We start from the raw sequence: 15,127 nt of genomic DNA on the forward strand, positions 1-15,127 counted from the left end.
TTTGCTTTGGAAGTAATTAAAATGGGCAATTCTTCTACCTAATTTTCGTGATTTCTTCTCTGATGAAAAAGGAAACAGATGGCCTTTCTTGGACTTTCATAAGAGAAACCACTCCACAAAGAAAGTAGTGGCATTTTGCAGATGGTAAAGAATCTTCTCTGGTACTTTTTATTAATCTGATTTTATTTATTTATTTTTAACTTACAGAACARAGAAACCCAGATCCTGGTGTGGTATCAAGTCCCAGCAGAAGTCGTGTGATAGAGATCATATAATCTTTCACAAATGACTGCAACGTTTTTAAAAAGAGAGAAGAAAGAAAGAAAAAAGCTTTAATGAGCAGACAAGCAGGTAACCATGAGCAGCATGTGAATTTCAAAGAAATTGTACATATATATAATGTGTGCGTATGTATATAAAATTTTATATAAATATTATATATTTACAATCACTCTCTTATGTTAATAGCAATTTAGAAATAGCTATTTCTTTGAGTGTTGAATCTATTGACAGAGAATAAGGTTTCCTATTTGATTCTTCGTGTGCATGAATTGCTCACACAGGATTTAGAGACTAAGGCATAATAAGGATTTTTTGTAGCAATATGAAAACTAACAAAGATGAATCAATATAAATAAGGTGTTGTTATAATTTCATACATAATAAGCCTATCTTCTGTGCAAAAGAAATGCTGTCTTATGGTTCTACGGAGCTGCAGCACTGAGTAGTGGATGATACTAAGGGAAGACTGCTATTATTTTAATCCAAACTGGAAAAGTTTGCCGCAGTCAATCCACCTGTTTTTTAGGGTAGATCTGCCTTATCTCAGGTCAGGCTTGTTGAGCTACTGACAGAAGGGTTTTGCTGATTGATTAGAAGGTAGAAATTAGAGATGACTAAGCAAATTAAATGTAAGAGCATAGCCTAATGCCAGAGAGAAATATTGGATAAACATGTGAAAATCACAGATGTGTCTTCCTATCACCTGGGCTACTGGAATGAGAGGGCCATATGCATGCTCTGCTAACTGTGGGAGGGCTGTTAACCTGCCTTAAATGCTGCCCCACTATATTTAAAAGGTGGCAATGATCAGTTGTCTCTGGACTACAACTTGACTTGCAGTTAGTGGCTTTGGCTCAATGCAAATATGGAGCTGGGAAATACCACTCAATAAAGGAATGTAACACCTTATGAAGGTGTTCTGTAAATCCTTTCTAAAGATTTATAATATCTGAATTAATTGAAACACTACATATCAAATTTAATTGCTCAACTCTTGAGTTTAAACAATTTTAGTTAAACTAATGCAAAAAGCAATGTATTGCACTTCTTTCAGTTTAAACTTTACTTAGTCTGACAATGTGATCCAAAAAAGAATGAGTTCAGCTGCAGTAACTAATTGAAGTTAGTAAAATGCATTAGTATAACCCTGTCCCTTGAAGACTTCACTCACATGTTACTGCCTATCATTTTTTATGGGCTAAATACACGCATATCAACTTCTACAGCTCAGCTGGGCAGAACTGCAGTAAGTCGTGCTTTTCTGAACCCTGTGTTAAACAAAAAAATATGTACTGCCTGTATTTATGCTGCATTTCAGCCAACTAATTAGGGACAAACATGTCTCCAGAGCCAAACGTATAAAGTATTTAATTTTCCAGGACAGCATAGAACGAGGATAATTGTCACGTTCTTCATTATTTATTACCTTGGCTGCATCACTTATGCTACAAAATTATCATTAGGCTGCCAAGTATATTCTAAGGGATTTGCATGACAACTTTTCCTTTTTTTYYTTYCYTTTTTTTTTTYCYTTTTTTTYCCTTTTTTTCCTGTCATAAAGGTATTTTAAAGACTCTTTTTGGCCTAAGATAGGATTCATCAGATGGGAACCTCACTGGTTCTCGTGATGTTTGCTTTGTTCCTTCTATGCAGGAGAAAGACGTTGTCTAGAAAAGTATGGGACCGAGAAGAAAAATGATAAGAATGTGCTGTCACAGCATTTGTGACTTGGAATAGAAAATGTAATTCTAGAAAAATGAGACTCCTGAGCAGCAGGAGTCCAAGAAAGGAAGAGTGGTATATAAGGAACAATGAGAGGTTTGATTTCTGTTTTAAACAAAACTTTTTTTTTTTTCCTTAAACACTTCCTGGTAAATAGTTTCACTCTATTTAGTCATAGCATGACTGATCATGGCTAGGAAGAAGTTATTTATGTGCTGGAAGGGGTTGATGATGAAGACAAACTGCTTCTATCCTGATTTATTTACTGTTTTTAATAGTGTCATATTTAGTGTTGATATCTTATGTTTAAAACATGCTTCATAAGCAAATTTAATTATTTTTAAAATATCCAGAATTTGGTAAAGGGATTTCCATCTGTTAGCTAATCTTCTTTTTCTGGTAGCCATTCACATACATGCCTATTCTACAGATTAATGAATTTGTGAGAAAAGCTTAGCTCCAGGAATTTTTCTCTGTACCTTGAGATCTTCTTCAGGGAATTAATTTTTAAGTAGAATTGAACACTTTTAAAGCACCTAACATCCAACTAAATGAGTTTCCCAGAAAGGATGTTTAACGTCTGACTACAAATGCATCCACAGGCTACGTCTTGGCATAGGCAGAGCAGGAACGTGGTTAGATGAGCAGGATAGTGAGGTCCTGGTGCGGCTGCTTATTTTGTGTATCCCGAGCCTTGAAGGTGAGCAGTGGGAGCTGCTGATTGGGAATCTGGATGTGTTGGGGTATGTGGTAAGGTGGCAAGTGCTGGGGGAGAGGGGTATTTTTCTTCTTTCCACCCAAAACCAGCAATTGTTACCTTCATTTGTCCCAACTCTCTATTGTTGGATCAATCGTTTCCCCAGCGGTCTGGGAAGGGCAACAGCTCCTTATCCCCACTGACTTGCCATCACTTCTTTTCGTATGAGTAGCTCCGTCTTGGATTCTTGAGGCAGCAAAGTTTAATGCTGTCTTTCTTCACATTCACCTTTCTAACCACTGCCTATGTCACTTGTTCATACCAGAATGGGGTTCCTTGAATTCTGGTGATCTGGAGGTCTAGTCAACATGAGCAAGARGATAGGGCTCAATGAAGTAATAGAGTCCTGTATCAGCAAATGCAGATGGCTGATAAATTACTCATGCAAACAGTTCTGTTGACTTATCCAGTGCATATCAGAAGTATTCCTGTTACCTTACTCTGGAGAGCTTCACAAACAGTATTGTTTAAAAACAGTGTTGTTAGTTACAGGAGATGGTGATTTGGGGGTGATGATTGACCTAGCACTGTCATGTGGAATATGCTGTATGGTATTTTGCCCTTGTTTCTGGCACAGGCGTGCACATTAATGCCTTACATATAGGAGAACTGACAGGGTCATCTAATATCTAACTGCAGATAGGAAATAAGTGGTGGCAATGCATGTCTGTGTTGAGATGAGCCACATTGTTATTCACAGTACCTGATAAAGCAGCGTGTCCAACATACTGATGCTGAAAACCCTGCCAGCAGCAAAGGGCAGTCGAAACATAAATGCCAGATTAGACCCCTTTTCCCGTTCTTTCTGTTCAGGAATTAAAAAACAAGAATAATTTTAGTACTGTTTTTAAAAGGATTATAGTAATAACATCAAATGGATATTGCATTAAAAGAAATCACAGGTATAAAATCCCTTTTCTCTGAATATAGTTACTTTGCACATGTATGTAGCATCTGTGTTCAGTACTTTGTTTTTCAAGTTAAAAGATTCTGATTAGTGCACATTATTGGTTGAATCATCACATCTCTTGAATTGTATGGGTATATTCTACTAGATCATTTTAGATGAGTGAGGGATTTCAACTGTACTTAAGAAAAGCAAAGCTTGTATTACTCCAAATTTCTTGGTGTCGACTGTGGACTCTCATTCAGGCCCAGGGTGTCTATCAGGATTATCTGAAACCTGAACAGAGTCTGATGTAAAAAGCAAGAAATGGTACTTCAGTGAGTAAGTGGCAGTGTGAGAGAAGATAAGATATGGATTGGGGTAGAAACTCCTTTCTCTGATGTCTTCTGCTTTTCTTCCTCAGAAGCTATAACTATAGTTAGGCTTCTTTCTTCTTACCCCAGCTCACTTGCATAGAAATGGCACTACAATGTCCTTCCATTAACTACTGGAGAGTAAAACTATAGGTTGAAARTGATTTTTGCTATTTCAAGGAGAGATGAAATATCAAACTTTCAGTTCATGATAATGAATGTCATGAAGAATAAGATGTGTTCATGAAGTACAGAAATGTTCCATGTCATGAAATTAGAGGCATTTATATGCAAATGAGCAGTCTGCACCAACTCGTGTATCATCCAAATGTGTTTTTGTTGAATTGCAGGACTCTGCCATGGTTGGATAGACTGGTGGTACGTGTTGATTTCTATAGCTTTAGATGAGCAGAGTTGAAAAGGATGTCGCAAAAAAAGAATTTCCTCTCCAGATAAAAAATACACCGTAAAATAACTCTTTAAAATGTGGCATTAATGCATCCTTTATAAAAATGCCACCTTTGTCAGTCTCTTCAGACTAGGTGAAATTCAAAATATTATGGAAATAAAATCTAATTACCTCCATTTTTTAATTACAAACATTCTCTATATTGTTACCAAACACTATTAGCCTGTATTAGATTTTTCCCTCTACTTTCACTCTCTGCTGACCAATGACCTAACATTAAATTATAAGAGTATGTTGTTTTGAGGGCAAAAATGGTTTGGAACAAGCATTCCCAAAATTAAAGGTATGCTTAGATGATGGATTTACTCTAGACAGAGACATATCTTACTCTTCCTCAGGTACACCTGGTACTCATGTGACAGCATGATGAACCAATGCAACACATTAACTCACCAGAGAATTGTCCACTTTTTCTCCCTGCTCCTATCAGTTTTCTGTCAGTTTAGCAAATTGAATCAGCTTGCCAAGAATTCAGGTTAAGTGCCAAAGTTGTGCGTAAAGAAAGAGGCAGGAATGTCTGGTCAGGAGCAAGAGAGGAGGAAGATGACTTTCTTCTGGCAGCGCTGTGTGGTGGTCTGGCACAAGCTGCCTGTGTGCACAGGGAAAGGTATTTGGCTGTCTGACCCCATTGTATAATACTTGCAGTATGCTGCAGCTATAACCTGATTTTGGAACCTCTAGACAAGAGGCTACTAAGACCACTTCTGAAAACCACAAACACTTTATGCTTAAAAAGACTGAATGTGTTTAGACTGAAGGAGATTAAATCTGGCCTTTAAGATTCAACTTCACTACTAACATTTGCTAATACTGCTTCTATGGAATATTACACCAAATATAAATACAAGTCTGAAATCACAACATAGGCAAAGGAAAGAAGATGAGAGTCTTGCATACACAAACGAATTTGGTTTTGGTCAAGGTTGATTTTTTTCACATATTTTTTTGTTTCTGTGTGGTTGGAGCAATACTCTTTTTTTTTTTCCTGTAACATTTTTCTGAATCTTTGGTTTATCCTTCCTCCAAGAAACAYATGCACACTTACACACACACACACACGTGCTCTGATATTTTGGCCCATAATAACAGCAAAGGGGTATTTTTAGCTAGCTTTGTACTTCTAACAACAAAATACGTAGGAAGTGATTTTACAAAGAAAATTGAAAAAAAAAAAAACTCAGGCAAACTATATGAAGAGCACTCTTGCTTAGAAAAACATATCATTGTGCTTATTGCTGTAAGCCACAGGAACAAGAACTTACGTATTTCTTTTGTAGCGCTTACGTGCTTTTCTTTTTAATGTGGTTTGCGGATGGACAAAGTTRAAGATATTTTTCTTCAGTCACTATTTTGAATTAAAATTTGGGTGTGCATTATGGCAAATGTTGTAGGACTTGTTTTACATCAAATACTTTGAAATTAAAATTACATGCATATTTACCGCACCTTCCATTAAACTAAATCCTTTTAAATTCCTGCTATAAAGTATTTTATAGGGAACTGGCTGTGAATTGATTGTTTTCGCATCAAGTGACTAAAGGTATTATGTTTATCCTTCCATCTGTTTAGAATAATTTGCAGTCAATTCTGGTACTGTGCCAAGAAAGGTAGGGGGTAAGGCAAGCGATATTTTGGGACTAATTTGGTTCATATCCAAAGTTCTGAAGCTAGAGAGGAGGACATCGCTATTTGGTTTGTTTTAAAATGGAAGCTTGCAGGCTTATATTTTTTTCTCTTTAATATAAACCTCTTGTATTACTTCCCCTCTGTCTTTTATTATAGGCTTGCTTTTTCTTCACTCTTGCTTAAAGAGTTTAGTGAGAAGTACAATTTTTATTAAGGCATGCTGCATTGAATTTCTGTTTTATTACCTGCAATCTCATTGGTTTTCCAGAGAATACAGCAGCTGTAGAAGCCAGAAATGTGTCATAATGTCCTTAGCAATTTTATTTTACAGTAAGTATGAGCCCAACAGCTCTTTCCCTGACACTTCTTGGAATTCAGTGATCAGGAAGGGCATATAACTAGTTAGATAAAAAGTACAGATCATCTCCAGAAACATGAATAAAGAGCATGGCATAAGTGTGTCCTGTGGAACTGCAAATATATAAATTGCATTTTAAGATAAAGCCGTTAATAGATGGAGATATTTGTCATCCTCAGTTGTGTCTCTATGGTTGTGGCTTTGCTCAAAGTTATGAGRTTTTAAATTTTTATTGGCTTCTTCCTAAATAGCAACTACTGTACATTTGTGGTCTTGAGACAACGTTCTTAGCACGWACCACACCTCCTACATACACTCTTTAATTTAAAATTAATTACTTTTTTCCTAAGTTTACATGTCATAAAAGGGAATATTAGAGAATTTCTGTCCACAAGATCAAGTTCATAAACTTTTCAGTTTATTTATGTCTTTTCTAGCTCCTCCTTGTATTTGTATCAAATACCTAAAGCCCTGTTTTAGCCAGTCCATCAATAGTTTAAAGAGATCTAGGGTACATCTTGATATTCTTCTCAATTTAGACAGTAATATGGGAACTGCTGTGGTATGCTCTAACTGTTGTGAATTGACAATGCAAAAATTTCCACAAGGAAGACACAGGGATATGGTGTGAGGCATAGTTTGGGAGCTGTGCTAGAGTATATAAAGGTAACAGTGTCAGTAGTGTATTAGGGGAAAAGTGAATTGTGTTGTTAGCTTTGATAAGCCTAGGGTGTTGCCCGTGTCAGATTTAAGACTGAAAGCCTCTTGTACAATTCCTCTACATACAGAATTTTGGATTGGTATCATCTCACTTCCAGAATTGTTTATGCTATTTTGGGCTGTTTGYTCTTAATCTCTTCTGTTTTACTTTTTTTTGGCAAGAAGAGATTCATTTTCTATAGCTAATTTGGAAGAGCTTTGTAAAGATCTATCAATTCAGCAGCCAAATGAATGGGCTAATTGTTTATACAGTTTTAGTCAGAACTGTGGCAGATCTAAATCATCAGAGATCCATTTAAAGTTACACCAGTTAACAGATACTGATCTAACTATTTTTAAAAAATGTCATTGCTGCATGCTAACTGATGCTACATCAAATCTGCTTACAACCACAGCAATAGTAAATAATAAAGCAAACAACATGCCCTAGTCTTAATTGAAGCTGACTTTCTGTGCATCACAGCAAAGATATTTGGCTCTCTGAGATAGATTTCAGCTCACCTAACATATATGTGCTTATTCCCGTGAAGGATAAAAATTCAGAGATTAGTCAGTTTGATTAAAACATATATATGTTTGTGCATATTTTTTAAACGACAATTCAAAGGCATAGTGTTTTCATCCTTCAGTGGGTACCCAGAATATTTACACACAAATTAATCAAAGAAAACTCGTGTGAATCTCTTCGAAGACACTATAAATCCTTTCTTTCAAGAAAGGTGGTGTGGTCGCTTCATTTTTTTCTCATTTAAGGTCAATGGAGAAAATAAGTTTGAAGTTCAGGCTATAGGTTTTTTTCCCCTTTCTCCACTGTGTAAAAGGGTTATTGCTTTCTTTTATGTCAGTGCTGAGTGGTTTTTGGCTTTATTTATTTTTAAAATAAGGAAACTTGCAGCTGTAACAGCAGATGGACTTCTCTGATTTGCATATCTTTATTCTGCAGCCCATTAGGTTGCAAAGTCAATTTTGCATGTGTATTTGACTGCTAGCTGAAGGCAACTTCCCTGGCTTTTGTAGTCTTTCTGAAAAAGGGTGCTTAATGCAGAAATAACAATCAACTGTACATTTGACTGCATTAGATAATTTTCACTCAAGTTTTTAATTGCCTTTCATTTTGCATGAGGGAGTTCTGAAAAGTCTAATGAATTACAGCACCACCTGTGAAGTGCTCCCTGCAAATGTTAAGATGAAATGAATGGGAAATATCAACAGCAGGCAACTTCAACTGCAATGAAGAAAATGTTCTTCCTTTAAGATAATTTATCTACCTCTATTTCACCATAGCATAATTTAGATAGGAAGTTAATTAACTCTTCAGTTTCCAACATATCTTCACAACCTAGCATTTGTACAATAAATAAGTAAAGATGTAGAAAAAGTTACAATCTTTACAATGCTATTCAGTGCCTGTGCTATAAAAAGAAGGTGAGGAACCTGTATCAGGCAAAAAAGAAGACTGAGATTAGAAGTCCTGATTTCATGGCTTTGAAGTAGATAGATTTTCAGCCCGTGAGGTATTCCAGAAGCAACTGTAGATATCACATACTGGGATGTGATTACTGTTCTTACCTCCCTTTATAGTTAAACTGTATGGATTAAGAGTGTATGCCAAAAACTTCTGCTGTAGGTGTAGTACACCAAGGAACAAAGCTAGGTTGGAACATAGTCATGAAGGCCTTCCAACTGTTGGCACTATTGATCCCCCAAATAAATTGGCAATGCAGAATTCCAGTCAATTCCAGTTTATTCTTCCTGCAGTGAAAATCTGAGGGAGTACTAAAATGCAGGAACTGCAGGTGCAAACCTTTATGGATAGTGTGTGTGGTGTAATCCAAATGAATTGTGTCTCCCACTACAAACTGCTTCTCTCATTGTATAAGTTTTTTTCCTCACTTCCTCACAGTTGTTTTCGATGTGCTCATGTGAGTAATACCTGAGTAAGGTTAAGCCCTCATTCTGTTTTAGACAAAGGGCAACAAATCACAAAAAATCACCCAAGTGATRTATAATCTTGTGGCTGAATGTAAGCATGATAGTCAACTAGGTAAAAGACTGGTTCTTCTAATGCTTATCCTGTAYCATCAAAAAGGTGTGGRTTTTTTTTTGTTTTTTTTGKTTTTTTTTCAGAATTCCATTCTTATGTAAGAAACTTGTAGTAGCCKGTAGGGGAAAACAGGCTTTTCACTAAATCTATATTAAAATCTGCTAGGTCAACATTGTGCAAATAGTGAAATTATTTGAAATGTCAAATTTACTCACAAATCTATGAAATACCACAAAATTTATTGTACAGCTAGGAAATGGAAAATACATGCCAGATCTGTCTAGCAAACTTGAATTCATGCTGAAATCATTTTCGTTAATGTATATAAGATATATGAGGTGAAGACTGGGGATGCTACATGAGAGAATCTAGCAATAACGTCTAGTTTGATAGTGGAGAAAGATTAGTGGAGTGAAAGATCTCTGTCCTTGAAGACTGGCTTCATGATAACATCTGTCTTTTTCTAATAAAGTAACTTGGAAAAAGGCCTGAAAGATGCTGGTGGAGATGCTGAAAGTTTCGGGGAGTCTGGAGGTATGTAGGTCAGATCTGTGAGAAAAAGACTGTTTTGAAATTTACTGAGTTGAGCAGGTGTTGCAAATCACTTCCTATCTTCTGCCTAATGTTTTAGCAACAGCGTTTTGAACAGGCCTGGGATCACATATTGGTCTGGCTATTGAACTACACATTCCTAAGCAAATTAAACTTACCTCCAGACAGCCTCCCTGTTCCCTAGCTTGAAAAAAATAACACATGCACTAAAATGTATAAAATATGAAGAGTTTATCTATCATTTTAGTAGTACTACTCCTTATCCTTGGTAGGGCAGTCCTGCAAAAGAGGACAACTGATGTTTGCAAACTGTCATGATAAAGCACATACCAGACAGATATTTGGAAGTGTTAACATAATACATAATTATAGTACTTTTGAATTGAATTGGAATACAAAATGCAGTATGTTAAAAATTTGTAATTTAAGTGTTCAGACAGTTAAATATTTTCCACATTCATGGTSTGGAAGCTTCTTGGAAAATTATATCAGCTCTAAATATACAGTTTTCCAAAAATACCAATTTTCATTATGTCAACTGTGTCCACCTATATTATCAAAATGGTTGGTAGATTAATTTTTATCTTGTAAAGTGGCAGAACTATAGAAATCAAATTTCGTTCTTAAATGAGGGTAGAATTCAGGAAAAAAAACTATTACATTAACCCTGCAATCAGAAAGTGATTTCACTGCTTCCACTTGTTTTAAAGAATTTTTACAAAACCAGGAAGAGAGGAGAATGATTAGTTATTAAAAAAAGAGAGAGAGAGAGAGAGAAAAAAAAAGCAGGTTTTCTTACCTTTTCCAGTTTGGATAGAGCAAGAGAGTAACAGTCTTTGGCTCTAAACTGCATAAATCTCATATTGGCTGGATGAGTTAGTTCTGTGATAATGCTTAGGCTTGAAAACAACCTGTATTTTAAAAGAATGCTGCAGTTAGAGCTCTAAGTATAACAATTCACAATTGTAAGGCTCTACATTGATGCTGTGTTTTGTATTCATGTGTATGTTTTTAATTAAGTGCCTGAGAACTATGCCATGCAGCAAAATGAAATGCTGGTATAATAGTAGAGAAAATTGCACAAAAAATTCTCTGTAGATTAACAGCAGCAAACATATTCAAAGATTGAGTTTATAAGATATTTTAATGCTGGAAGGAACTGTGTATTTTCATTACTGTAGATTTTATTTGATAATTTCTAATATGACACATCTGTAGAAAGCAACAACAAAAAACCCCAAACTATAGAGCCTTCACTAARTATCTGGTTGCATGTAAACTACCATTACACTGGAACTGGCTATTGACTTTTTACATTTTATTTTCACTTCTATTTATATGCTCTGTGTCCACAGGCTGAGAAACCTGGACTGAAACTGACGCTTCTTGGGAGACTGAGAATTTAAATTGCTGAGCAAATCAGAYACATACTTGTATTCCCACTTGGCAGTATTTGTGTGTATAAAATGTTTCTAATTTTAAAAAGATACATTATTTAGCAGTTATTCAGACTTTCAGCAATAACAAAAAACAACAACAAAAAAAAGCAGTGAAAAAAGTTAATTCTGATCTGGCTGCATTACCCAGATATTCATGAAGCAGATTAAACAACCTGCCCACCCACACATACAGTCCTCAGGGCTCTGAGAAGCAGAAAGATTTCTGATTTAGGCTACCCAAATACTAAACAATTTAGACGAGAACTCAGATTATTATTTGAGTATTCCCTTTCTAGACTAGTAGTGTCCTCAGAAAATGAGGCATGTACATTTGCACCCTGTTCCACTGATTCTGAAAGTATGTATTTACACATGACAATAGGTCATTATGCAATTAGTGATTAAAGTATCCTGACCTGTGGTTCATTCAGACAGAATAAATAAGAATTCCAGATTTAATATGTATAGTGCTCTTATAGGAAAGCTAGCAGTTTCTGACAAGTTTATTGCCTTGGGTATTTTTGAAACACGGAATATTCTCTCAGCTCCCTCCAGAGTTAGATTATTTGGCTACTTTGAATAGACAGATAGCAATTAGTAACTGTTTTTAGTAACTGTCTGGTTTCATAAGATAAATCAAGAGTACTACCTGAACAATCTGTTTGTGATTTTGCTCCTAATTCCACTTTTCAGAAGCTATAAAGCAATATCTTGTATTTTACTGGGCGCACCACAGTGTACTTTCTAGGGCAGAAAGCCAAGCAGAGACACTGCCTAAATTGTCATACGCAAGGGAAAATCAGCATCCCAGTAAGTAAGAAAATGAGCGTCTCCAAAAGTTCACAAGAGCTCCACTGCACTCTAGCTGTAGCAGCAACATAAAAATAAGTAAGTGACAGGTGTGACATTTGCCTGAAAATACAGAGAGATTTTTTTGATGCAGAWCATAGTATATAAAAGTGAAACAGGACTTCCTATATAATGGCTCCTCTATTTTTAAAGAGAAGAACTGAAATAGAGGGAATGGCACACACTGTGGAGTGATGATTATAACTAACTCAAAAAATACGTAATTATTTATAGATTGCCTAAACCCATAAAGGCCAAAATGTCTGGCCTAAGCATTGAAAATTCATCTTAGAATCCAGATGGTCCTTTCCTTGAAGCATTTTTAGCTTCCATAGCTGTTTTACGGGAAGAAATCCTTAAACTTTATCAGTTCTGAAATGCTCTGCTCTTGTGGAATCTGCATTGATATAGAAGACCTTTGTAAAAATAATGAATATGTTATGAAAATTTACTTAGAAAATAAGCATTAGTATATACATTATCAGTTTGGACACATGGAAATGCCTTAGAAATCTGAAATAGCTTTTGGTAATTTCTTTTTTCTAAAAGTAGATAAAAAGGAGAGGTTGTAAACCATGGATAGAATACTGGGTTTTATGACATCAGGGTATTCAATTTAAAGGAATACTTCCCAGAAAGTACACAACGCTTAACTGTTAAGGCCAAGTCTCTGTTCATTTACCCTGAAAAATGATGCTGGGAGACAGAAGCAAGAGCTGGTAATGCTTTACAACTGATGGAGATATGAACTGCTGTACAGGTATGTTGAAGATTAGTATTAATCTTCAATTCTAACATTTCTGGTTACTCAAAGTGAGCCTCTTCTAAGCAGCCTGTTTTCATTTGGGAATAAATGTTGAGCACTTCTGATGATTTAGTTTCTCCACTGATGCTCTTTCTAAATAAGGGCATGTGGATTCATCAGTTGCTTTTTGAAAAACTTTGCTTTAACTTTCACATTGGCCAGTCTTCACCATCARTATCATCTGTTATTTTTCATGTATAAGACTTAAATGTAGCAGAAAAACAGATCAAGTCCTTCAAGATAAAGATGTATGGTTCTCAATTTTTGGAACTATTAACACATTTAATAAAATTTGCTGCATTTTCTTGCTGTTCAAGGATGGAGGTGGCCTTTTTTGCAATCACATAAGCCTCTTATTTTCCTATCAGACCTTTCCAGAATGACTGGCATGTCTTCTTTTCCCCTTCGCTACACAAACAAACCTAGGAAATATTGTTTACATCAGGATAAAATGACTAGAGGACACTAATGGAGAGATTCTCATTAGGTGCTATCATGAGGAAAAAAGCCAATATGTTGTGCTACTGATTACAGCTTGGAGAACTGTGCGTGTCTTGAAATTACCTTCAGAATCAGCAAGTTCTAAATGGCAACCGCTGCCCGACTTTCCCTAGTACTCAGTGCCAGTGATTCACTATTATAAAGCATTTTCTCCCAAATGATTCAGTTGTAAAGGAAGGTTCTTGGTTAAAACCAAAACAAATGAATGTCACTGATGGGTGAATATGAACAGCTGGTCTAATTAGCAAAGATTTGCAAACATGATTRAGATTATTATAAAATCTAATGAATTCAAAGCTGATGCTGTTTACAGAAAAAGCATGAGATAAATCAGGTTGAAAGGAAGCTAGGAGGCCTCTAGTCCAACCCCCTTCTCAAAGCAGAATCAGCTGTGAGCTCAAGCCAAGTTGCTCAAGGCTTTATCCCATTGGGCCTGGAACTCTCCGAGGATGGAGGCTGCACAGCCTTCCTAGGCAACCTGCTGCACTGCTTGTTTGTCCTTAAGGGTAAAAGTTTTTTCTGTACTGGCTACTGACTGGATAGTCTGAGTTTCTCTTTTTCCAACTTTCTTCCACCCACCAACTCGCTTACACAGCACTGTGAGGAGCCTGACTCTCGATAACCTCCCTGCAGGCACTGGGGGGCTKCTGTTAGGTCCCCATGAAGTCATCTCTTCCCTCCAGGCTGAGCAAGCTTCATTCCCTCAGCCTCCCCTTGCAGGACAAGTGCTTCAGCCCCCGGACCATCTAGGTGGCCCTCTGCTGAACTCGCTCCAGATTACCTGTGTCCTTCCTGTACTGAGGGGGTGAAAACTGCATGCRGTATCTAAACACAGTTTAACTTGTGTGGAGTAGGAGAGGCACAATAACTTCCCTCCATCTACTGGCTGTGCTCCTCTTAATAAAGCCCAGGATAGTGTTGGCTGTCCTTGTTGCCAAGGCACATGGCTGGCCCACGTTGTGCTTGCTGTCTGCCAAGAACCTCAAGGTCCTTCCCAGCAGAGCTACTCTCCTGCCAGGTAGTCCTCAACCTGGATTGTTGCATGGGGTTATTCCTTCCCATGTTCAGGATGGATCCTTGTTAAATTTACTTTCCACAGATGTGACCTCAGTGTGGTATGACCTTTGCTTTTTTTGCATGGTAGACCTTGAAACAAAGTTTTGGGAGGTTTGTCATATTGTAACAATGATAAATGCCACTCATCAACCATTTCTATGTGTTTGTGTTTTTTTTTTTTTTTCCGAAAACTGCACTTACTAAGTTAGTATCAAATGAAATCCATGATGCGTTTTGTCAAGTTTTTARTCTTTTTCCTCAGTTTTGTAGAGAGGAACTTCACTGAAATGGCAATGCAAGCAGAGCCTAGGTGTGGGGAGATGAATGCCAAGGCTGCCTCCCAGTATTTATGTTACTGTCTCCTTATTGCTTATTGTAATACAAATTTTTAGGTTTGCTGATATACCAAAATACTATATGTCTAACAATTTATTTGTACAGTTGTAATGATAACTTGATCTCAAACGTGTTCTGAACAGGCTATGATAATAGGATGGTAGAAATGCTAGCAGTTATGTTAACAGTTATGTCTCTCTGAATAACTAAATATTGAATATGATCRTGTAAGGAAAAATGGAGTTGATAAACGCGGTGAGAATCTGAATCATTTAATGATGACTATTTGTGTGCACTGTAGTTTAAAAAGCATTGTGCATATGCTCAGGATTTTCTGTAGCTTCYTAGCTC

General features: G+C 36.5%; 1 protein-coding gene across 1 annotated transcript in view; it reads right to left on the reverse strand.

Moving 5' to 3' along the window:
• The window catches only part of KCNT2 (potassium sodium-activated channel subfamily T member 2), a 160,645-nt gene that overhangs the window by 24,044 nt on the left and 121,474 nt on the right, over nucleotides 1-15,127 (reverse strand). Inside the window, exons 23-25 of the mRNA XM_085303198.1 lie at nucleotides 10,590-10,701; nucleotides 3,465-3,566; nucleotides 206-289 (exon numbers count right to left, since the gene is read on the reverse strand). Of these exons, the coding sequence (XP_085159324.1) occupies nucleotides 206-289; nucleotides 3,465-3,566; nucleotides 10,590-10,701 (298 nt within the window). The remainder of the gene's footprint in view (nucleotides 1-205; nucleotides 290-3,464; nucleotides 3,567-10,589; nucleotides 10,702-15,127) is intronic.

The sequence above is a fragment of the Rhea americana genome, unplaced genomic scaffold, assembly GCF_003343005.1.
Source record: "Rhea americana isolate MKP2758 unplaced genomic scaffold, rheAme1 scaffold_198, whole genome shotgun sequence".
NCBI lineage: Eukaryota > Metazoa > Chordata > Aves > Rheiformes > Rheidae > Rhea > Rhea americana.